General features: G+C 46.9%; 1 protein-coding gene across 1 annotated transcript in view; it reads right to left on the bottom strand.

Annotated features, from left to right (window-relative positions):
- The window catches only part of CPNE8 (copine 8), a 250005-nt gene that overhangs the window by 38354 nt on the left and 185586 nt on the right, over nucleotides 1-26065 (bottom strand). Inside the window, exons 15-16 of the mRNA XM_065399630.1 lie at nucleotides 21627-21808; nucleotides 10464-10591 (exon numbers count right to left, since the gene is read on the bottom strand). Coding sequence (XP_065255702.1) covers nucleotides 10464-10591; nucleotides 21627-21808 — 310 coding nt within the window. The remainder of the gene's footprint in view (nucleotides 1-10463; nucleotides 10592-21626; nucleotides 21809-26065) is intronic.

Below are 26065 nucleotides of genomic sequence, written 5' to 3'. Positions count from 1 at the left end.
CGACTCTGGTGCCTCCTGGAGTCGCACCCTCATGGCGCTGTATATAGGGATCTGCCACCCCGCCAACTCTTCAGTTCCCTGTTGACGGCTAACTCTGACAGATGAGTAGGAGTGCAGGTTTTGGAATGCACATGAGCAACAAATCTCAAAGAACAACAGTTACGGAAGGTTAGTAACTGTCTTCTCTTCTTTGAGTGCTTGCTCATGTCCATTCCAATGTAGGTGACTCCCAAAGATGTAGGAGGTGGGTTCAGAGTTCAACAACAAGCAGACTGTAGCACCACTCTGCCAAATCCAGCATTGTCTCTGGCATGCTGCATGATGGCATAGTGAGTTGCGAAGGTGTGGCCAGAAGACCATGTTGCCGCTCTACAGATATCATGGATGGGAACCTGTGCCACAAACGCAGCTGAAGATGCTTGCACCCTTGTGGAATGTGCTGTCAGGGCTGGAGCAGGGACTTTTGCCAGGTCGTAGCACGCGTAGATACAAGAAGTGATCCACAATGAAATTCTCTGGACTAAGATTGGGAGGCCTTTCATCCTGTCAGCCACTGCCACAAAGAAATCAGGAGTCTTCCTAAATGATTTGGTTCTTTCTATGTAGAAGGCCAGTGCTTGCCTGACATCTAGCAAGTGGAGCCTCTGCTCTTGGCTACTTGTGTGTGTTCTTGGGTACAAGACTGGGAGAAAAAACGTCCTGGTTATTGTGGAACTGCGACACTGCCTTTGGGAGGCTGGGTGAGGGCGCAGCTGGACCTTATCCTTGAAGAAGACTGTGTATGGAGGCTCTGATGTGAGGGCCCTAATCGCCAAGACACTCCTGGCTGAGGTGAGGGCCACAAGGAAGGCCACCTTTCACAACAAGTAAAGAGCATATTGCCATGGGCTTGAATGGGGGGTCCTGTGAATCTTGACAGTACCAAGGTAAGGTCCCAGGGAGGGATCAGCTGCTGCACTTGTGGGTACAGCCTATCTAGTCCCTTAAGAAAGTGGCTACAGAATGACTAGAAAAAATGGACCTACTGTTCACCCCTGGGTGAAAAGCTGAAATTTCTTCCAGGTGTACTCTAATTGAAGATACCAATAGCCCTTGTTGTTTCAGATGTAGCAAACAGCTCAGAATACATGGTGCTGATTTTTGGGAGAGCGAGACCTCTTTCTGCACTGACCTCTTTCTGCACAGATCGAGAACCTTTTCCATTTTGCCAGGTACATGGCCATGGTGAGTGACTTTCTGCTCCCTAAAAGAACTTCTTGAACTGGACCTGGGCATGTTAGCAATGCACCCTAGAATACTCACGGAGCTGACTGAGGAGATATCTGAGCCATTGGCAATTATCTTTGAAAAGTCATGGAAGATGGGAGATATTCCAGAAGACTGGAAAAGGGCAAATATAGTGCCCATCTATAAAAAGGGAAATAAGGACAACCCGGGGAATTACAGACCAGTCAGCTTAACTTCTGTACTCGGAAAGATAATGGAGCAAATAATTAAGAAATCAATTTTCAAACACCTAGAAGATAATGAGGTGATAAGTAACAGTCAGCATGGATTTGTCAAGAACAGATTGTGTCAAACTAATCTGTTAGCTTTCTTTGACAAGGTAACGAGCCTTGTGGATGGGGGGGAGAAGCGGTAGATCTTGACTTTAGTAAGGCTTTTGATACCGTCTCGCGTGACCTTCTCATAAACAAATTAGGGAAATACAACCTACATGGAGTTATTATAAGGTGGGTGCATAACTGGTTGGAAAATTGTTCCCAGAGAGTAATCATCAGTGGTTCAGTGTCATGCTGGAAGGGCATAACGAGTGGGGTCCTGCAGGGATTGGTTCTGGGTCTGCTTCTGTTCAATATCTTCATCAATGATTTAGATAATGGCATAGAGCGTACACTTAAAGTTTGCGGACAATACAAAGCTGGGAGGGGATGCAAGCGCTTTGGAAGATAGGATTAAAATTCAAAATGATCTGGACAAACTGGAGAAATGGTCTGAAGTAAATATGATGAAATTCAATATGGACAAATGCAAAGTACTCCACTCAGGAAGGAACAATCAGTTACACACATACAAAATGGGAAATGACTGCTGAGGAAGGAGTACTGCAGAAAGGGACTTGGGGGTCATGGTGGATCACAAGCTAAATATGAGTCAACAGTGTAACGCTGTTGCAAAAAAAGCAAACATAATTCTGCGATGTATTAGCAGGAGTATTGTAAGCAAGACACGAGAAGTAATTCTTCCAATCTACTCTGCACTGATTAGGCCTCAACTGGAGTATTGTGTCCAGTTCTGGGCGCCACATTTCAGGAAAGATGTGAACAAACTGGAGAAAGTCCAGAAAGAGCAACAAAAATGATTAAAGGTCTAGAAAACATGACCTATGAGGGAAGATTGAAAAAATTGGGTTTGTTTAGTCTGTAGAAGAGAAGACTGAGAGGGGACATGATAACAGTTTTCAAGTACATAAAAGTTTGTTACAAGGAGGAGGGAGAAAAATTGTTCTTCTTAACCTCTGAGGATAGAACAAGAAGCAATGGGCTTAAATTACAGCAAGGGCGGTTTAGGTTGGACATTAGGAAAAGCTTCCGAACTGTGAGAGTGGTTAAGCACTGGAATAAATTGCCTAGGGAGGTTGTGGAATCTCCATCATTGGAGCAGGTTGGACAAACACCTGTCAGGGATGGTCTAGATAATACTTAGTCTTGCCTTGAGTGCAGGGGACTGGACCAGATGACCTCTTGAGGTCCCTTCCAGTTCTATGAGTGTATGTTACCTCCAAGGAATTCAGCCATGAAGCTTCCAGGCTGTGAGATGGAGGGACTCGAGATTTGGATGATATAGGCGTCCGTGATCCTGAGAGATTAGATCCGGAAATGGAGGTAGGGTGATTGGTGTTTCTACCAAGAAGTCCAGAAGAGTGGTGAACCAGTGCTGATGTGGCCAGGCTGGTGCGATCAGGATCACACTCGCTCTTTCCCTTCTGGCCTTCAGCAGGACCGTGTGTATGAGCAGAATGGGAGGGAATGCATAGAAGAGATGGTCCTTCCAAGGGAGAAGAAACATGTCTGTGATCGAGCCCACACGGTGATTCTGAAAGGAACAGAACTGCAGACACTTTCTGTTGCACTTCGTTGCAAACAGGTCTATCTGGGGATTCCCCCACCTCTGGAACATATTCCTCACGACATCTGGGCGAATGGACTACTGTGATTAGAGAAGGATCTGCTGAGACAATCCACTAACTCATTCTGGGCCCTTGGAAGATAGGAGACTTTGAGGTGGATCGAGTGGGTTATGCAGAATTCCCAGAGGTGGAGGGCTTCCTGGCATAGGTGAGGGGATCACGCTCCACCCTGTCTGTTTATACAGAACATCGCTGTCATGTGTCTGTAAGCACCGACATACACTTGCCTTCCAGGTGGGGCTGGAACATTTGGCAGGCGAGGCACACCGCTCTGAGTTCTCTCACATTGATGTGTAACAAGAGCTCCTCCTGGGACCAGAGGCCTTGAGTCCTGAGGATCCTCAGGTGAGCTCCCCAACCCAGCGTGGAAACATTGGTGACTAGAGACATTGACAGCTGAGGTTTTGTGAATGGAACACCTGTGCATACTACCCCCGGATCCAGCCACCGTAAGAGGGAGGCAATCAGCGAGGGGGGGAATTGTGACCACCCTGTCCAAGCGATCCTGACCTGGTCGGTACCCTGACACTAGCCAGGCCTGAAGAGGTTTGAGTCACAATGTCGTGCGCTTCATCACATACGTGCATGATGCCATATGCCCCAAGAACTTCAGGCAGTTTCTCACTATGGTGATGGGCAGTTTTCTGAGGCTCTCTATGATCTAGTTTAGGGTCTGGAATCTGGCATCCGGTAGAAAGGATCTGGCTTGGACTGAATCGAGGACTGCCCCTATGAACTCTATCCTCTGGATGTGAGAAAGAGTCGATTTCTGCATGTTTAACAAAAGCCCTAACTTCTGGAAGGTTAACAGTAACAATTGTATGTCTGCCTTCACCTGAGCCCAGGTCCGACCTCTGATCAAGCAGTCATGGTACACTTGCACCCTTTGTTTTCTTAGGAAGGCCACGACCACTGCCATGCACTTCCTGAAAACCTGAGTGGCTGCTGACAGGCCGAATGGAAGAACTGTGAATTGGTAGTGTACTTGACCCACAATGAAATGAAGGAATCTTCTATGGCCTTGGAAGATTGAAATATGAAAATAGGCATCCTTTAAGTTGAAGGCGGCATACCAGTCTCCTGGATCCAGAGAGGGGATAATGGAAGTCAAGGAGACCCTGCGGAACTTTAGCTTCTTCATGAATTTGTTGAGGTTTTGCAGGTCCAGTATGGGTCTGAGACCACCATTGGTCTTCGGGATTAGGAAATATCAGGAGTAAAACCCTTTGCCCTTTAGCTCTGGAGGAACTTCCTCTACCACTCCCACTTGCAGGGAGCATTTGCACTTCTTGAATCAGGAGTTTCTCATGAGAAGGCTCCCTGAAGAGGGACGTGAAGGGAGGGCAGGAAGGACGGGAAGAACTGAACTCCAGAGTGTATCCCAGTCCTATCATGTGTATCACCCAGCGATCTGAGTGATATGGGCCCATGCCCAATAGAAATGGGATAGCTGATCCACATAAATCGGGGCGGTTGGATCCTGACACTGTTCTGGTACGGCATCCTTGGACACACCCTCAAAAGGCCTGTTTAGAACCAGATGATTGTCTGACGATTGTAATAGCTCCATGGGCCAACAAGTGTTCGGAAGGAGGCCTCCTCTTGTAGCTCCTGCCACGCCTCCTATTATAATCCTGCCTCGACTGAGGCTGACAGAAATGAGGCAGAGGTTGGGGCTTAAAATACTTTCTCAGTGGGGCCGGTGTGTGCAGTCCCAGAGACTTCCCAGAAACTGGTCCTGGAGTTCTTCAAGCTGTGGAGCTTGGAGTCTGTCTGCGCCGAAAAGAGTGACATGCCCTCAAATGGGAGGCCCTGGATAGTTTGCTGTACTTCATGCGGGAGACTCGAGGTCTGCAGCTTCAAGCTTCTTCTCATAGCCATAGCCAAAGCCATGACCCAAGTAGCTGAGTTGGCCATGTCCAGTGCTGCTTGCGCCACCGCTCTGCCTTCCTTGACTAGAACCGAGAACTCAGCCCTGAATTCCTGTGGCGGCAGCAACTTAAATTTTGTCATTGCGCCCCAGGAGTTAAAGTCATAATGGCTAAGGAACACCTGCTGGTTGGCAATATGAAGTTGGAGCCTCTTTGGAGTAGATCTTTCTGCCAAAGAGGTCCAGCTTCTTGGTGTCCTTTGCCTTGGGGGGTAGGTCCCTGGTGCCCCTGCTTCTCCCACGAACGACTCTGGAGGAAGATCGGTATATAGTTAGTCAAAGCCCTTCCGTGGTACAAAATATTTCCTCACCACCCTTTTTGCCATGGGTTGAAAGGAGGCTGGAGTTTGACACCGTGCCTTAACAGGCTCTAGGATGGCACTATCCATAGGCAAACCTACCTGTGAGGGGACCGAAGGAGTCAAGATATCCACTAGGGCACGGGAGGTCGCTGCAATCTCCTCCACCTGGATCCCCAGGTTTTGGGCTAGCCTCCTTAGTAGATCTTGGTGCACCCTGTGGTCATCCTGTGTGAGTGCAATGGAGGTTCCCACTACCACCTTATCTGAGGAGGAGGAAGAGGATGCTAGGACCGGTACCAGGCCTTGCTCCTGTCCATCAGCACCTAGCAGACCCCATGGTGCCTGTCCCTGAGGTATGGTACCGGGCTCAGTACCTGGGCCCTGTTCCTGTACCACAGGAGGAGATGGTGAGCCTCTACCCTCCGATGCAACAGAGTATGACCTCCTTGACTGAGATTCTTGGGTCTTATGAAAAGCCAAAGGAGTCCAAAATAGTCATTGCACAGGCATCGGTGTCTGTGCCAGCCAGGCAATTGGTGGAAACCCCCTGGCCCATATCCGCCATCAGGTACTGTTGGTCAGACCGTTGCCGGCTCCTGTGGGATCTGCAGGATTCCAGCTCTGAATCTGAGGGTGAGGATTCACTCCCCGATGACCATGGGGGAGCGGTGCCAGACGGTACCAGCGAGTGGTGCCAAAAGGGGGGTGACTGGTGCTGCGGCATCAATTGCTGGTTTCCCCTTCGAAGGCACCTGGGATCTCAGTGCCTTAGCTGCTCTCACCTCCAGCGCTGGTTCATGCTTGGTGTTGGATAGTGGTACAGTAGGGAAATCAGGTCCTGTGCTGCCTGGAACGCCTCTGGTACAGATGGAAGTGCCAGTCCTGTGCGCCTATGGCTCTCTCTCAGAGGAGAGTCCAATGGCACCCTTTGGTCTCTTTCTTTCTGGCTACAGGGTTTGAACCCTTTACAAACTCTGCAGCGGTCACACAGGTGAGATTCCCCAAGGCACTTGAGGCAAGCTGAGTTGGGGTCGCTAATGGGCATAGGCTTGTGGCAAGCCTCACATGGCATGAAGCCCTTAGACCGAGGCATGCCCCTGTGACAGGGACAGGGGAGAATCCCGTTAAGAGGGGTCCTACTTTATTACTACTAACTAATACTAACTGTAGCAATTAACTACTAATTTTTCAACTATATGCAGGAAAAACAAAGTCTATCGGGGAGAGTACTTGCAAGAGCAAGAACGAGAAGAAGCTCCAGCAACCATGACATGTGGAAAGAAGGAACTGAAAGGGTGGCAGCTTGGCAGATCCCTATATACGGTGCCATGAGGGTGTGACTCCAGGGGACACCAGAGACAATCTGACAGATACCACTGAGGGAAAAACTTTCTGGCAGTGGTACATGCAGCACATGCACACCTACATTGGAATGGACATGAGCAAGCACTCGAAGAAGAACATAAATATTGGTGAAGGATGAAGTCTACTGTGATACGAAGATACGCATCCTGTAAGATTACTGGTGCTAAAGCTTTTGGATGAACTCCTAATATTACTGATTGGAGATAGATTATCTATATCTTGTATATTACCGTCTTTTGTATGGCTAATCATGATCCCAAAACTGCATGATTTGTCCTCCACAGAGTCATTCTGAACTTGAGATTCTGGGTGCAGGCAAAAACCACCTTCTTCTCTCTATTCTACCATGAACTTCAAGGTTAATCTGAGTGATATCATGGTGAAAAAGAGAATGAACATTTACAGAAATAGTCCTACTGAGGATCTTGGACAGGACCAATAAGAGGAAGAGGGATCAGGAATATGTGGCTGCTGCTGAGTGTCCTCTGCTTATCTTCTCTGCCAGCTGGTCTTCTGGGCTGTCTAGAATTCCCATCTCAATCCCTTAACCTCTGAGGGAACGGTGAGGGGAAGTTCCAGGCACTGCTGTGTCGTAAGGTGTCCTTTCCAACAGAACAGGGCCACAACTAGGGAGGGGCGAGAGGGGCAGCTGCTCAGGGCGCAGAGCTGGCATGGGCGCAAAAATGGGGCAGCACAGGATTGGGCTCAGCAGCATCAGCCCCCTGTCACAGTTACCCCCTCCAGTACCCTCCAAATACCCCCCAAATGTCCCTCCCAGCACACAGACACCCCTTCAGAATCCCCCCCCCCGTTAGTGTGCTTTATTTGGAAATTTGAAATATGGTAACCCTAGGGGTTGCTCTGTTCTCATGGCCTTGGTTTCTGGAGCTGGCAGGAGCGAATTCACCTGCCAGCAGCTGCCTGCCCCCAGCTCCTGGGCTGGGCACCAGGCTCACATGGCTGAGCTCAGGCTGTGTGACTGCGAGCCCAGCAGCCAAGGGGAGCAAGGGGCGGTTCCACTGTGTGTAGGGAGTGTGGTGAGTGTGACCTGGCTGCAATGGAAGGCCCCTGGGCAGCAAGTGGGGTGTATCTGGGCTGCTGTGAGCAGGTGCCCAAGGGGAATGAGTACTCCAGGGAGCACCTTGGGGAGCATCTTATGGCAGCCAGGCTTCATGGACAGGGGCTGGTTGCAGGGGGTGTTGCTGGCCGGCACCAAGCTCCTTCGGGCAGAGACAAGAAGGTTTCAGGAGCTCGGAGCAGTGCCACCACTCTGCCTGGAAAGCGCCCAGCTGCGCAGAGGTGGCCTGACTTGGGAAACAGGGCAGGGAGGGCTGCCGGGCAGCCAGCCAGCACTTTGGCTTCCACAGCACGAAGAGCCAGGGGCCTGAGCAGACTGGGTGGCTTCCACCAGCTTCCGATCTGCTGGCCCCTGGCAGAAGGCAACGGTTTTCAGACTGTGGGGTGCATTTCACATGGAAGGTGCGCCCTACAGTTTGAAAACCGCTGTGCTAAATGGGAGGCAGAATTCTGGAAGGGGGGGGATGTGATCCTGCATGTCCCCCATGGGGCACCTCTAGGGAGCGCAAATATGATTGATCACCACAGGTGCTAAAATGCTTTGTTACAGCTCTGCAACAGAGACCTTCCCTGGCTACAGGAAGGACAAACCTGTCCTGCACTAATGACTCCACTTTTTGGCCATCATCCTTACTTTTCGTTTTAGTTTTTTTCACAGAAATTCTCTTCAGAAATGCAGGAGTACTTCTGATGACAATGTTACAACACTACAACATCCCTTCCCCAATCAGCAGAAAGACAAACAGATCTGAGAGTCCATTTGAGTAAGGTGCCAATCAGCCACACTGGGGATTAAAGCATGTATCAACTCAGTAGAACTCTTAACTGATATATTTCTCATATCTATCTTATGTTTTGGAGGAAAGGGACCAAGTATTCTCTACTATATAACTTAGTTTGGTGAAGTCGGAAGTTATAAAATATATCTCTTCATAATGGAAAAATTGTTCCTAACATACAGATGAGAGACAATAGTTCAGAAAGATTCCAAGCACCTTCTCACTTCTCTTTTGAATATATTTATTCCATTTTTCTAACTTTTCTCTAAGTTTTCTGGATTTTCACTGAACAAGAAATTTTCAAAATACAAAATTTTCAACATTTTGTTTTTTTCTCTTTCTGTGCCTTTTTTCCTTTCGGTCACCGAATGACATAGTGTGCTTGTCTAGATTTTTTTCCCATTGTTCTTTTTTTCCATTTCTCTCTTTTTAATTTAATTTTTCCTTTTGCCCCCTCTAACTTCTCAAATCTACTCAACTTCAGAAAAGTTGGAGAAGCAAAAGGAAAAGTAGCAAAGTTCAACTAACCAACCCACCCAACCCCTGAAAGTTATTCATATTATTGTATTCTGTGGCAAAAAGGGAAAAAAGAAGAAGGGGGGGGGGTGAAGAGGAGGAAGAGAGGAAATGAACATTTTAAAATTCAAAATAAAAAAAGAAAGTTTGGTAAAACCTTAAATTCTTCCACTTAAGACCTTGTAAAACAAACAACTACAAAAAATTGAATTTTTTTTGTGAAATGTTTTTCCATTTTTCAGACAACTAATTGTAACATACTTTGTTTTTCCTCAAAATAGGTGAAGGTGCTGAAACAGCAAAATGAGACAAATGAAAAATAAAAATTTAATAAAATTAAAATATTTAATCTCCTAAAATGTCATTTTATCAGATCAGATGCCAGATCCTCAGCTGCACAAGATTATCTACTTGCTACCAAGGAGGAGAGGAGAAGAGCAAAGATGGGTTTAAGCCACCTTTGCATACACCATGCCCTCAGTATAAATTTGGATCAGCCTGAGATTGGTTCTAAATTATGCTGGCTTGTAATGGCCACCAAAGAGCCCTTACACTGGCCAGGTATTACCAAAGCGCAACACACGCCAGTCACATCTCTTCTCAACTGCACCCCACTAAGCTGGCCTCTAGGGCACCAGAGACTCCTCAAGGGCCAAACTAAGGCAGCATTCCAGGTCCTCTGTGCTTCTGAAGTAGAACAAATGGTCTGGGAGATGGACCATGACCTGTCTTTATTACACAATAGTACAGTATGAATCATTGAATCATAGAATATCAGGGTTGGAAGGGACCTCAGGAGGTCATCTAGTCCAACTCCCTGCTCAAAGCAGGACCAATCCCCAGCTAAATCATTCCAACCAGGGCGTTGTCAAGCCTGACCGTAAAAACCTCTAAGGAAGGAGATTCCACCACCTCCCTAGGTAACCCATTCCAGTGCTTCACCACCCTCCTAGTGAAAAAGTGAGGCCAAATTCCCTCTTCAGTGAAACAAGTTTAACTGAAAGGAGACCGAGGATCCCTATGTTTACTGTACAGAATGTTATAAAAGAAATTACTATTTGAATAATTTAATTATTTGAGAAACAATATATAATTATATATGGAAAGACCACATGCTAATGATTGCACATGAAGGCAGAAAATTAAGATTTAACTTTCAACCTTAACTCTATTTCCTGACAATTGAATGCTTGATTTTTCAACATTAATGTCCTACTACTGTTTGTCTTTTCAATGGAATAATTATATTGGTAATATGATGTCAATGTATTCGGTTTCTCCAAAGCAACTGTTGGAATACTTACCTTGCGACATGATTAATTACTGGAGCAAAGTTTGTTGGTCCATAAAGCTGTACAGATTTTAAACTTCTATAATATGCCTCCATTACACCATCAATTCCATTGCAATAGGGATTTTGAGGGTTTCCATTCTAAATAGTTAAAGAAAATTGGATAAGATTAATAACTGAAATATGTCAAATCCCAGTTTAAGATTCCATACTGAATCTCAGGGCTGGTAGTTAGAAAAAACCTTAACTTCTGAAATGATTTGATTTTATGAGCCAATTGTCCAGATATAGATAACACCTGCAGGCCTCAATCATGATGTTAACAAGACAGGGTGCTGGGGCCCCGAACTGGCAGGGAAGGCAGGGGTAGAAGTAGTCTTGGCACATCGGGTGGCAGCTCCCAAGGGGGGTTCTGTGATCCAACCCGTCACAGTATAATCAAAGAACGTATGACCATGTTCACCAAATTCTGTGGAATTATAAAGAACTGTTTTCTTTCTAAATTATTGTTGCATTGTAGAAATTTTATGAATTATATGGCATAAGGAAGCATAAACACCTAAGCCGTGTACAGTCTTAAAATATTAAAAAATTCTTAAAAGGGGAATTCTAATTAATAGGGTGCTCAATACAAAATACAATCTTTGAAATGAATAAAATGTAAAAAACCTCTGACAAAGAAAAGAACCAAAGAAATTTGTTATATATCAAAACTATCTACTGGATATCAATGGAAGTAGCAGGAAAACTGGGGACTAGAAATCAGAAAGCTGGTTAACAAGTGTCCAGTAGAAATAAAAAAGCTGCCAACCTCCAATAATCCCTGAAAAGAAGGTATAAAACTGGAGGTCACCAAGTGGAACCTCAGATTTTGCTGAACTCATCAAAGAAGCTGTCGAACTCCAGACGTGCTACCAGACACTTGTACTTGCCATGTGGACAGCTTCTCCCTGCCTCCATGGTTACCAAGACTTAGAAGAGAGAGAGAGATTTCAGAGGTTGATTTATCTTTGTCTTTAATATAAGTAACGAAATGTTATCTTGCTAAGTATGTACTCTTTCTAGTGAGACCTCAAGGAACTAAATTTTAGGATTTTAACTAAGTAATGTTTGTGACACTGCACCCCATATTTTTGCAGTGATATTATGATATGATTATGACATAATTATAATGTATTTTATGCAAGTCATGTGAGGTATCATTGGAAAAGTTATGAGTAGCTGAATGTCATTATCGTATTTATATGCATGTATCATTTTTGTATCTGAAGTTATGAATATTGACTATGTATCTGTATTTCAAATGTAATTACACTGGGGTAATGCCCACTATGCTTTCAGTCTAGGTAGTGGGTGTGGAAGAGCCTATTCAGGGCAATGGGCCATTAAGAAATAAACAATAGGCCTTAGGAGAAGCTTATCTCCCACCTGGGGAGCTTTCCTGAGAATGCTAGACAGACAGACTCCGAGTAATGTCTGCTATGACTCTACAAGGACATGTGATGAGACTATGTCTCTAGACTCCATTTTGGGATGTCAGTATTTTTCCACAGACTGGTGTGGGAACCAAGCTTTGGGAACAAAGGGTTCCCACCATATGCAAAAGCTAAATAAGGCAGGGAGTGACATCATCTGGTGTTCTTCACCTGAGGAACAAAGACTGAACTGGCGGAAGTGCTGGACCCAGGCTAAAGGGATTTTTAGCTTGTGAAAGAAACACCTGGGGATTCCAAGCTGCAAAGCAAGTGCAGCTTGCTCCTTAAGAATCTGTAGCCTGCTTGTATCGTCTCTCAGGGTGAGAATCTGCTATTCATATCCAATTTATTTAGTATGTTAAGCTTAATTGGCATTTTTTGTTTAATTTGCAAAGTTAATCTTCTTTGATCTGTTTGCTATCACTTATAATCACTTTATATCTTTCTTTTGTAGTTAATAAACTTGTTTTTGCTTTATCTAAACCAGTGAGTTGGAATGAAGTGTATGGGAATCATAATCCAGGGGCAAAGGCTGTTTCATATTCCTATCCACATTGAGGGAGGGGGTAAATGTTATGAGCTTACGCTGTACATTTCCCTGTGCAGCACAAGACAGTATAAAAAACAGTTACCTACCTTTTGTAACTGTTGTTCTTCGAGATGTGTTGATCATGTCCATTACAAGTAGGTGTGTGCGCACCGCATGCACAGTTGTTGAAGGTTTGCCCCTAGTGGTACCCGTCAGGTCGGCTGTGGAGCCTCCTGGAGTGGCGCCTTCGTGGCGGTGTAGATAGGTGACTGCTGACCTGCCATCTCTTCAGTTCCTTCTTGCCAGATACTCCGAGAGATGGGAGGTGGGTGGGTCTTGGAATGGACACGAACAACACATCTCAAAGAACAACAGTTATGAAAGCTAGGTAACCATTTTTCTTCAAGTGATTGCTCATGTCAATTCCAAGTAGGTGACTCCCACGCAGTCCCCTGGAGGAGGGGTCAGAGTTCACAGATTTGCAGACTGAACCACTGCTCTACCAAATGTGGAATCATCTCTAGCCTGCTGAATGATGGCATAGTGCGAAGACCATGTCGCTGCCCTGCAGATATCCTGAATGGGAACCTGTGCCAGGAACGCTGCAGAGGAAGCTTGCGCTCTTGTGGAGTGCACTGTCAATGTTGGAGCTGGTATTTTTGCCAGGTCATAGTGTAACCCATACACCTCCTGCATGTGGTGGTGTCCCATCTAGTGGCACCGAGACTACTTAGACAGAGAGAGATTAATGAGTTTGCTCTACAGCCTTAGCTAACAGCCAGTTGGCTTTTACCTCATGTGGTAGAGGCTCATGCACTAAGCTCCAGAGGTCCCAGGTTCAATCCCCCTGCCAACAACCGGGTTCTGTTGGTGTTACAATAGCACGTCCTGATACAGGCCATGATCCAAGAAGAGATTCTATGGTATGAGACAAGACCTTTCATCCTCTGGGCAATGGCAACGAAGAGCTGTGTTGACCTTCTAAATGGCTTTGTCCGCTCAATGTAAAATGCTAGCGTGTCTAACATCCAGGGAATGGAGCATGTGTTCCCTGTCATTAGCATGCGGCTTGGGGCAAAACACCGGCAGAAAGATGTCCTGATTCACATGAAATTGTGAAACTACCTTTGGGAGGAAAGCCAGTTGTGGTCGTAACTGTACCTTGTCCTTATAAAACACTGTATAAGGGGGTTTGGATGTCAGAGCCTTGAGCTCAGACACTCTTCTGTCCGATGTTATAGCCACTTGGAACGCTACCTTCCAAGATAGGTAAAGGAGAGAGAGCAAGTTGCCAAGGGCTCGAAGGGAGAGCCCATCAGCCTAGAGAGCACCAAATTGAGATCCCATGGGGGAATCGGCTGTCTTACTTGAGGGTACAGTCTGTCTAGACCCTTGAGAAAACGGCCAACCATAGGTTTAGCAAACACTGAGCGGCCTGCTGAGCTGGGGTGGAAAGCCAAAATCGCAGCGAGGTGAACCTTTATTGATGCTGCTGCCAACCCCTGCTGTTTTAACTGGAGTAAATAGTCCAGGATGCAGGGAATCGAGGCCTGCAATGGAGGAGTGCCCTTCTGAAGCGACCAAACTGAAAACCTCTTCCACTTAGCCAGGTAAGCGGTGCGAGTGGAAGGCTTTCTGCTGCCAAGGAGAACCTCCCTAACCGAGTCTGAGCATGCAAGCTCCAACAGGTTTAGCCATGGAGTTTCCATGCCATGAGGTGGAGAGACTCCAGGTTTGGGTGCTGGAGGCAGCCGTGGTACTGGTTGATCAAGTCCGGAACCAGGTGCAGGATTATAGGCGTATCCATGGACATGTCCAGTGTATGGTGAACTAGTGCTGACATGGCCACGCTGGTGCTATCAAGATTAATGAAGTTTTGTCTTGTTGGACCTTGAGGAGGACTTTGTGGACGAGTGGGAATGCATACAATAGGTGCCCGCGAGCAAGCCCTGGCTGCGATTCAGGAAGGAACAAAACTGCTGACGCTTCCTGTTGTGCCGTGTCGTGAACAGGTCTATCTGTGGAGAGCCCCACCTTTGGAAAATGCTGATGGTGACATCCGGGTGAAGAGACCACTTGTGGCCGTGAAAGGACCTGCTCAGGCAGTTGGCCAGTTCATTCTGCGAACCCGGAAGGTACGAGGCCTCCAATTGTATCAAGTGGGCGATGCAAAATTCCCACAACTTGAGGGCTTCCTGAGGAGCAAGCACCCCACCTTGTCTGCTTATATAGAATATCACTGTGGTGCTGTCTGTCAATACTGATACACATCTGCCCTAAAGATGGGTTTGAAAAGTCTGGCAAGCAAGGCACACTGTGCGCAGCTCCTTTATGTTGATATGCAGTGAAAGTTCTGACTGGGACCAAAGGACCTGAGTCCTGAGATGGCTTAAGTGCGCTCCCCATCCCATCGCTGACGCATCTGTGACTAATGACAGCGTTGGCTGAGGTTTGGAGAAGGGTATTCCTGCACATACTGTTTGTGGGTTGAGCCACTACCGAAGGGACTCAAGAACCTGAGGGGTAAGAGTGATCAGTCTGTCTAGGTGGTCTTGGTTCAGTCTGTAAACTCGGGCCAGCCAAGCCTAAAGGGGACGAAGTCGCAGTCTGGCATGCTGTACCACATATGTGCAAGCAGCCATGTGTCTGACTAATTTTAGGCAATTCTGCACCGTTGTGGTGGGGAATCTGCTGAGATCTTTTATGATGGCACTCACGGCGAGGAAACGAGCTTCCGGAAGGAAATCCCTGGCCTGGGTGGAGTCTAGCAGGGCTCCGATAAACTCTATCCTCTTAGTGGGGGTTACAGTTGACTTTGCCACGTTCAGAATGAGGCCAAGCCTGAGGAACGTCATATGCACCAGGCTCACATGGTCCTCCACTTGGGCTCGAGATTGGCCCTTGATTAGCCAGTCGTCCAGGTAGGGAAATACCTACATCTGCTGCTTCCGTAGGTAAGTCACCACGACCGCCATGCACTTGGTGAACACCTGAGGGGCCGCCGAGAGGCTGAAGGGGAGGACCTTGAACTGATAGTGGAGATGGTTTACAACAAATTGAAGAAATCTTCTGTGGGATGAAAGTATGGAGATGTGAAAATACATGTCGAGGGCGGCATACCAGTCCCTTGGATCCAGAGAGGGAATGATGGAGGCCAGGGAGACCAAGTGGAACTTCAACTTCTTCATGAATTTGTGGAGGTTTCGTAGGTCTAAAATAGGCCTGAGCCCACCCTTAGCCTGGGGGATTAGGAAATAACGGGAGTAGAAACCCTTGTCCCCGAACTCTAGAGGGATCTCCTCTACTGCCCTGAAATGTAGGAGTGTTTGCACCTCCTGCGCTAGAAATTGCTTGTGAGAAGGGTCCCTGAAGAGGGATGAGGAGAGTTGGGGGGAAGGTGGAAGGGAACAGAATTGGAGAAAATACACCAATTCTACCATTCTCAGGACTCTCCGGTCTCAGGTTATTTGGGCCCAAGCATAGGCGCCAACTCCATGGGTGCTTCAGGGCTGGAGCACCCATGAGGAAAAATTAGTTGGTGCGCTGCACCCACCAGCAGCCAAGCTGCCGTCACCCCCAGCCTCACCTCAACTCCTCCCCCCCCCCCGAACACACTGTATCCCCACTCCTTCGCCTACCTCCCAGCGCTTCCCGCCACCAAACAGCTGCTTGGCGGCGCTTAGGACTTTCCAGGAGGGAGCAGGGAGGAGCGGGGATGCAGCGCACTCAGAGAAGGAGGTGGAGAAGAGGCGGGGCAGGGGCGGGGACTTGGGGGTAGGGGGTGGGGCGAGGGTGGTGTAGGGGCGGGGCCAGGGGCAGGGGTCGAGCACGCACCAGGAACAGTGGAAGTCGGTGCCTATGGGCCCAAGCATGGTAGAAATGGGATAGACGGTTCACAAAAGGTGGGGAAGGATCCGGGATGTGGACTGGTGCGTCGCCCCCGGGCGAACCTTAAAAAAGTTTTTTTGGAAGCTGGAGACTGCCTCATCGAGCCCTGGCCCTGGTTCGAGGAGGACTGTGGGGGCTTTCACCTATTACTTCTGCTATAGTCCTGTCTCTGCTGAGAAGGGTAGAAGCGAGGTGGGGGGCTGAAGCTTAAAATGCTTCCTCTTCGGGGCTGGCGTGTGGAGGGCCAGGGATTTATGGTTGCCCTAGAGTCTTTTAGGCTATGAAGCCTAGAATCTGTCTGTTCTGCAAACAGACCCGAGCCGTCAAAGGGCAAGTCTCGGATGGCCTGCTGTACCTCTGGTAGGAGGCCCGAGACCTGCAGCCACGAGCTTCGGTGCATAACAATGGAAGTGGACATTGTGCGGGTGGCCGAGTGCACCGCATCCAATGCAGCCTTGCAATTGCCTTATCCTCCTAGAGAACAGCTCCCAAGTCACATCAGGAGTTTGTTCGGAGGAGCTCTTTAAACTTGGACAGAGTTCCAAGAATTAAAATTGTAGCGGCTGAGCACCATTTACTGATTAGCAATTCGAAGCTGGAGGTCCCCCGTGGAATAGACCTTACAGCCTAAAAGGTCCAACTTCCTTGCCTCTTTGGATTTTGGCGTAGGACCTTGCTGACCATTTGTCTGCATCCACGACAAGCGTACCTGGTTGAGGGTGGGTGAAAAGGTATTTGTACCCCTCGGAGGGTACAAAGTATTTCCTTTCCATCCACTTTGCCATGAGAGAAATGGAGACGGGGGGTTGCCACAGGGTCTTCATGGTGTTATGAATGGTCTTGATCAACGGCAAGGCCACCCTTGATGGCCCTTTTCGTGTCAGAATATCTACCATGCAATCTATGTCTTCTGACACCTCCTCTGCCTGAAGACCTAGGTTTTGAGCTACTCTTCTAAGCAGCTCTTGATGGGCCCTACTGTCCATGGCTGGCAAAGAGGCAGATGAGGCCACTACTGCCTTGTCTTGGGAGGAAGATGAAGAAGCCCCCATGGGCATAGGTTTCTCCTGACCCTCCAATTCTCAGGGTTCCTCCCTCAGTGATGTCGCCTGCATGGTGGCAGGCACAGTACCGACATCACCTTGGTGCCGGGCTCCTATCCTTTTGGAGGTTCCCTCACCATCGAGGAAGATAGGGGGCCCCCACCTGTCCGAGGCTATGGACAGGAACCTGGAGCTCGGACCCGGGGCTTGATGGCCCACCCAGGGGGTCCAGAAAGGCCATTACATCGGCGCCTGCCATTGAGGATGCCAGGGCATCGTAGGGACCTGGTGTGCCTCCTCTCACTGGGAATGACGAGAATGGTGCCAGCTCTGCCCGGAGATGTCTGACTCCGGCTCTGAGGTCGAGTCCGACCTTGAGGACCACAGGGGCGCCATGCAGGATGGTGCCGGGGAGTGGTGCCCAAGTGAGGGGGACTGTTGCAGACTCATGGCTGGTTTGCCCTTGGAGAGAACTGGCCCCTTGTTCGGTGCCAGTGCCGCTGACTGCTGGGCCATCAACTCTATGAGGCCCCTTGCAGCCTCAAATCTGTCCGAGATAGATGGCAGGTCCAACGTCCCCATTTGGCTCTCCCGCGCCAGGGAGTCCAATGGGACCAGACTCGACGGTTTCGCCTGAGCGGTTAGAGTCAATGGTGCTGGTTTCGCCTGAGCAGGAGCTGAGTATCCCGGCACGGGACGCACTCCGCGAGCACCATCGCGCTCTACTACTCTGACTGTTGGCAAACGCCCACTCCCAGCTCTTCTTTGCTTCTTATGCGGCACCAGAAAGTGTGACCCATGCCAAGAGGCTGCCGAAACTCATCTTCGGTGCCAGAGTGGCAGTGCTACGAGTCTCTGGGTGTCGGGTCCTTTGCCAGCGCCACGGCCTTTCGTACTGAGGACAGTGCGCTCCGCACCGAAGTGCTGGGTTTCGATGCCAACACAGGCTGTGCCGGCTGGGGACGAAGAGCTGACTTCATAAGGAGAAGCTTAAGTCTGAAGTCTCTCTCCATTTTTGTTCTTGGGCGAAAGCGCCTGCAGATTTTACACTTATCAGTCTGATGGGCCTCCCCCAAGCACTTTAAGCAGGAATCATGAGAATCTTCCCTGGGCATAGGCTTCTGACAGGATGCACAGGGTTTGAGGCCTTGAGATCAAGGCATGCCCCAGTCCCCGAAGGAGAGAGCGTGGTGGGGGAGCAGCCCCCAACAAAGCCCCTTAACTATTAACTAACTAACCACTAAAACTAACAATACTATGCTAATAAAACTATTTACAAAACAAAGAAAGAAAATGCTAGGGAATTGCTTGCCTGAGGCAAGAGAGAGAGAGAGACACTCCAATGTCCATCACTGGTGGTAAGAGGGAATTGAAGAGGCAGCGGGTTGGCAGGGACCTATACACACCGCCATGAAGGTGATATTCAGGGGGCTCCACAGCCAACCCGACAGGTACCACTAGGGGAAAACCTTTCGACTGTGCATGCAGCGTGCATGCATCTACTTGGAATTGACATGAGCAATGACTCGAAGAGGAATTTTAGATTTATACTCCAGAGGGGGTGCGTGTCTGAGGAGCTGGGAGTTGCCTTAGCTGTAGCCTTCCTATGCAGGGGCTGGTCAGAGAGCCTGCATGCAACTGCAGCTGGGTGTGTCCCTACCTGTATGTATGCTGGTGAAAGTGCAGGCTGGAGGGCTCTGCAGCTTGTCACAGCAGTATAGTGTGAGGGGGAGCCCAGGCTGGTGGGTCAGGGGGCTCAGTGGTACCCCAGTTCCAAGTGGCACCACAGGGGGAACCCATCACAATGCTGTATGCTTGTTTCTCCTTGATAAGTCCAAAGAAAGTGTCCTAAGAGGAATCTTTAAGAAAAACTTTTAGGTAATTGCTTTTGATGCTTTAAATTTGTCCATTTTAAAAACAAACTAGAAGTAGGAGGGACCACACTCATAAGAGTGACTCAAGAAGAAGTGTAATTTTACTCCTTGGAGAAATACTTTGAAGCATGATAAATGTATTAGAAATACCAAAGAAATTAATGATAATTATAAGTAAATGTAATAAGACATTTTAGCGATTTTATGCTCTATGGAATAACTGCTTGAACCCAACACTGGTCTACGTCAATAGCTTTCAAGACTGTATGTTGTGCTCAGTAAATGCCTGGAACATCTGGTACCCAAAGAATCTATAAATCTCTTTAAACCGTTGACTATAAGCCTTGGTGGTTCTTGGCAAATTAACAAAACTTTTGATTGATTAAGAATAACTAAGGTTATGTCTACACTTAGAGCTGGGGATGGGATCCTCAGCTTGCACAGACATACTCGCACTAGCACTCCTTGAGCTAGCATGCTAAAAATAATAGTGTAGCTGGGGTAGCACAGGGAGTGGCAAGCAGTGGCATGGGCTAGCCTTGCTGAGTACATACCCAGAATTCAGGCAGGTTTGCACTCAGCACAGCTAGCCCATGCTACCAATCACCACTGTCCATGCTACACTAATATTCTTAACATGTTGGCTCAATGAAAACTAGTGTGAGTATGTCTATGTAACATGGGAATCATACTACCAGCTCCAAGTGTAGATATCCCTAAGTGTCCTGATTTAAAAAGTACCGTCTAAAGCAGGGGTGGGCAAACTACGGCTCGTGGGCTGGATCTGATCTGTCCCTGCAGCCCTGGGGGCGGAGGGGAGCAGACGGTTCTGTGTGCTGCCCTTGCCTGCAGGCACCACCCCCTGCAGCTCCCATTGGCCAGGAACAGGGAAACACAACCAATGGGAGCTTCGGGGGAGGTACCCGCAGGCGAGGGCAGTGCACAGAGCCCTCTGCCCCCCTTCCCCCAGGGGCTGCAGGGACATGGTGCCAGGAGGGGAGCAGCACGGGGCCAGGGCAGGCAGGAAACCTGTCTTAGCCCCACTGCGTACCGCTGCCACCCCAGAGCCACTCCAGGTAAGCAGTGCTGGGCCGGAGCCCGCACCCCAACCCCTGCTGCACCCCTCCTGCATCCCAACCCCCTACCCTGAGCCCCCAACCCCCTGCCCTGAGCCTCCTGCCGCACCCCTCCTGCACCTCAACCCCCTGCCACACCCCAACCCCCTGCCCTAAGCCCCCACCACACCCCTGCTGCACCCCAACCCCCTGCTGCACCCCTCCTGCACCTCAACCCCCTGCCCTGAGCCCCGTCGCACCCCGCACCTTCCTGCACCCTAACCCCCTCTCCTGAGCCCCCTCCTGCACTCTGCACCCCCTCCTGCACCCCAAACCCCTACCTTGAGCCCCCTTATATACCCCACACCTCTCCTGTGCCCCAACCCCTTGCCCTGAGCCCCTTCCTGCACATTGCACCCCCTCCTACACCCCACAGTCCCTCCCGCACGCCAATCCCCTGCCCCAGCCCTACATTCATGGCCCTGCATGCAATTTCCCCACCCAGATGTGGCCCTCGGGCCAAAAAGTTTGCCCATCCCTGGTCTAAAGTATGAGATGACCTTAGAAGAACCTAGTGTTGATTAGTTAACTAATGCTCTCTGGACTCAATATTAAATTTCACTCAAGTATCAGCTAAAATATTTACCAAATTGGCCAATCTAGTTTGTTAGATTTCACCTTTAAAATCTAACTGGTACCCAGGCAAATTCATAAATTTGCCCCCTTCTCCCTCCTTCACTTTTACACCCTATTTGATTATCTGTAAGATCCTTCAGTTAGAAGATTTTGCCTTTTATACATGTACAAATTGGGACACAATTAGTCCGCAAAAAGTGGGACAGATGGAAAAAGATGACTTTGGTGTGGGATTCTTCTGGAGCCTACAAGTCTATTATGTCCTCAGACTGGATGCCTAGAAGCAGCAGTAATTGTTTGTCAAGCTACTGCAGCTGAGGCCTAGGAAGATTATCTCTCCCTCCTCTTTTGGGGTTTAAAAGACCTTCCTGACTATTTGGGCTTTCTGTCTATAACTTAATCCTGATGAAGACTGCTGAAACTGCTCCCTTGAACATGAAAGTTGTTTGCTTTTGAAAGCTGGATGACCCAACTGGTAGAATATTTTCTTCTGTTTTATTGCCTGTTGTGATCAAAATACAAAAAAATACATCAGAAAAAGAGGCCAGAATTCACTATTGTACTCTCAAAGATTTTCTGTATTGCAAGGAATTCAAGCATACATACAACCACAAAACAACTTTGTTAAACATACAAGAAAAGTTATTAAAAATTGAATTCCTATGTATTTTCTTACCAAAGCAAATTCATGTGATACTCTTCCATCTGGGGGCAGCTTAGCCCCAAAACCTAGAGCAGGAAACATTTTGTCACTATCATAATCTTGAATGATTTCACCTACTGCTTTCAGTGCCATGCCATAAGCATTCAGCTGGTACGGGTTCATATAGTGGAGTGAGGTGGGCTGTGCAGGGTTACCTGTTAAAACATAAAGACCAGATGTATCTTACAATGGATTCACTTGGGAATGCAACTCAGCACTGAAGCCGGGAAAGTGTCCTTTTCCCAGGGAAAATCCAAGATCTGCAACTTGGTAGACTAGGCTATCAAATGACAGAGTGGTCACAGAATTGACTCTTGTCCGGAAGATGTTCATTGCAAATATTCTCACATAAGTCTGAAAAGCTCACTATTTCACAAACATGAAGGAGGAGATTTGAATAAAATTGGAACATACAACTGAGTATTCAGATAGGAAAAGCAAAATAAGTATGTTTATTAAAAAGGCACAAATTTTGCTTATGAGCAGATAAATGATTGGGCCTAGACATTACAGCACCTAAAGTGAATAAAACCTAAGAACTCTATAATCAATATGATAATACAGCAAACACCTTTACTTCAAAGACAAATGGATATATGAAAAGGAATCTCACTGACAAAACAGAAAAGGTTACTGGAACTCAATACAAGGGTGGGATTCAAACCGACAGGTAGAACCTGCAGCTTGTCAGTGATGCTCAAGCTTCGACAGACCATGAGTGACTGACATACTAAGCTAAAGATGTAAGCATTTGATTGTCCGATTTCTCTTACCACCTCTAAGTATATACCAGTCAAGATTAGTTTTACTTATTCAAAGACATGCTTTCATACCATATATATTATTCTTGATGAGCATCTCTCTTACTTTTCCTAATAAACCTTGTTTATTTAAACTTCTTCTGATCTTAAGACTGTTTTGGGATTATTTACAGAGAGCTATTCTGTGAGAGGTAAAGTAACCTTTTATCTCTGAGGAGAAGTAATGAAGGGGATCTGTAACCTAAGTCCATTCAAGATTTTTGTTCAGAAGCAAGGAGTAGAGATCACTGTTTTATAAAAGTGCAACCAATGCCAAGGTTGTGTTTGACCCAGTACATTACGAAAACTAATGACAATGACCAAGAGTCAAGTTACAGGGGCCTAAGGTAATAATATGTATTTATAAGTTGAAGACACTACATAAAGGTTTTCTTTTTGCTCAGGAAAGACAACTCCTGAATTTTCTTAAATTCATCTGCCATAGTCTTGCACTGCTTTTGTAATGCTAGGGTGGTTGTGATTCATGGTCATGTAAGCAGCAATAACCCCTCCCGCCCCTGATGCAAGTGGTGAAAATGGGAGAAGTCTTGGCTCTTTTCCCAAATGCTTTTGCTGGCATAGCTCTGTTAATGCACAGGGAAGCACACCAATTCACTCCCTCTTGCTACTCATGACTGAACCTTTAATTTATGGAATAGCTTGATTTGAAAGCTCAAACCTTCCCCTCCAAAAATCCCAGAGCAGACAAGCATTTTCAAATGTTTCTTGAAAAAAGAGTTCAACACAAATTACGAATTACCCAAGTCTGCGATGCTCATATTTTAGATGCCATTATCCAACAGTTACCAATAAGTGAGGTTTGTGGGGCTGCAGCCAAAGAAGGAAGCACTAAGACATGCTTTCCCTATTTGCATCCCTGGAAACCTGCCCGTGGCTGGTGCTTGGTGCATCATAGCACTTCCTTCTTTGGCAGCACAAACCTGCCTGTGTGGATGCAGCCAGGGAAGGAATCGCTGACGTGTATCAAGCCATGGGAGAGGTACTGTGCAGTCTTGTGGGTCCTTAGTACTCCTGCTCCCTGTGGAAAGCCTTAGCAGCTGGGCTGCAGCCCCCCTGTCTTGTCAGAGTCCTGGTGCTGCAGGATGGGAAGGGAGTCTGCAGGCAGAGTAGCAATGGGGTGGGAGACTGCAGCCCGGAGCTGGGGCTTTACACAGGAAGCAGGGGTTCTGGGGGCCCGAAGGGCTGCATGGTACCTCTCCCTATACTTTCTGGGGTGCACTCTGCCCTGGCACCAGGGATCCAAGCACCGCATGTTCCAACCCTTCCTTCCCTGATTGCAACCCTACAGCAAATTTCCAGTGCTGCAGCCAGGGAACAAAGTGATGGGACATGCTGAGCATTGGCTGCAGGCTGCTTCCTTCCCTGGCTTCAGCTCACAAACCTCCCTGTGTCAGGGGCTTTTCACAGCCGGTGGTATTAGGGCCCCATGGGGCTGCATTGAAAAAAAAATTCAATCAGTGGCATATTAGTAACCAGAAGTTGTCAATATCATGATTGTTAATAACCGGCATCCACTGTACATGTTTTATGTTTCACTGTACATGTACATGTCTTTTAAAATATCAAAATTATTTCCCATATGTGCTAGCGGAGCACAAGGTATTCAAATTTTCAAAAGTAGCCTTTAATTTTGGGTAGGACTGTCAAGTGATTAAAAAGCTTAATAGCTATTAATCGCACTGTTAAACAATAATAGAATACTATTTATTTAAATATTTATGGATGCTTTCTACATTTTCAAATATATTAATTTCAATCACAAAATACAATACAAAGTGTACAGTGCTCGCTTTATATTTATTTTTGATTACAAGAATTTGCACGGTAAAAAACAAAAGAAATAGTATTTCTCAAATCACCTTATACAAGTACTGTAGTGTAATCTCTATCATGAAAGTTGAATTTACAAACGTAGAATTATGTAAAAAACAAACAAACCTGCATTCAAAAATAAAACAATGTAAAAGTTTAGAGCCTGCAAGTCCACTCAGTCCTACTTCTTGTTCAGCCAATTGCTCAGACAAACAAGTTTGGTTACATTTACAGGAGATAATGCTGCCCTCTTCTTGTTTACAATGTCACCTGAAAGTTAGAACAGGCATCTGCATGGCACTGTTGTCGCCGGCATCACAATATATTTACATGCTAGATGCGCTCAAGATTCATATGTCCCTTCATGCTTCAACCACCATTCCAGGGGACATACGTCCGTTCTGATGATGGGTTCTGCTCGATAACAATCCAAAGCAGTGCGGACCGACGCATGTTCATTTTCATTATCTGAGTCAGATGTCACCAGCAGAAGAATGATTTTCTTTTTTGGTCGTTCGGGTTCTGTAGTTTCCGCATCGGAGTGTTGCTCTTTTAAGACTTCTGAAAGCATGCTCCATATCCCATCCCTCTCAGATTTTGCAAGGCACTTCAGATTCTTAAACCTTGAGTCGAGTGCCATAGCTATCTTTGGCAATCTCACATTGGTATCTACTTTGCTTTTTACGAAATCTGCAGTGAAAGTGGTCTTAAAGCAAACAACATGTTCTGAGTCATCATCCAAGACTGCTTATAACATGAAATATATGGCAGAATGCGGGTAAAACAGAGCAGTAGACATACAATTCTCCCCCATGGAGTTCAGTCACAAATTTAATTAACACATTTTTTTAACGAGCATCATCAGCATGGAAGCATGTCCTCTGGAATGGTGGCCGAAGCATGAAGGGGCATATGAATATTTAGCATACTGGCACCTAAATACCTTGCAATGTCAGCTACAAAAGTGCCATGCAGACGCCTGTTCTCGCTTTCTGGTGACATTGTAAATAAAAAGAGGGCAGCATTATCTCCTGTAAATGTAAACAAACTTGTTTGTCTTAGCGATTGGCTGAACAAGAAGTAGGACTGAGTGGACTTGTAGGCTCTGAAGTTTTACATTGTTTTGTTTTTGAGTGCAGTCATGTAACAAAATCTACATTTGTAAATTGCACTTCCACGACAGAGATTGCACTACTCTACTTGTATGAGGTGAACTGAAAAATACTATTTCTTTTATCATTTTTACAGTGCAAATATTTGTAATAAAAATAATATACACTTTGATTTCAATTACAACACAGAATACAATATATATGAAAATGTAAACAAATATTCAAAATATTTAATAAATGTCAATTGGTATTCTATTGTTTAACAGTGCAATTAAAACTGTGATTAATCATGATTAATTTTTTTTAATCGCAATTAATTTTTTTGAGTTAATCGCGCGAGTTAACTGCGATTAATCCACAGCCCTAATTTTGGGTATCTTAATTTTTGAGTTTTCAGCTTCAGACATCTATAGAGGTCCTGATTTTCAGAAATGTGGAGCACTGGCAGCTAACACTGACTTCAACTAGAATTGTGGGTGCTCAGCACATCTGAAAATCATATACAAGACACTAGCTCCAAAATTAGAGGAGAGGCCCAGAAGGCCTACTTTGCCTTGCCTGCTACGGATGCCACTGACTATAACCGGCTGAAGGCAGAGATCCTAGCACGATCAGGGGTGACGGCAGCAGTACGGGCCCAGAGGTTCAATGAGTGGCAATACCAGGG

Source organism: Emys orbicularis, chromosome 1, assembly GCF_028017835.1.
Source record: "Emys orbicularis isolate rEmyOrb1 chromosome 1, rEmyOrb1.hap1, whole genome shotgun sequence".
Classification (NCBI taxonomy): Eukaryota; Metazoa; Chordata; order Testudines; family Emydidae; genus Emys; species Emys orbicularis.
The sequence above is the reverse complement of the archived record's forward strand: the minus strand, read 5'-3'. Positions and strand labels throughout refer to the sequence as shown.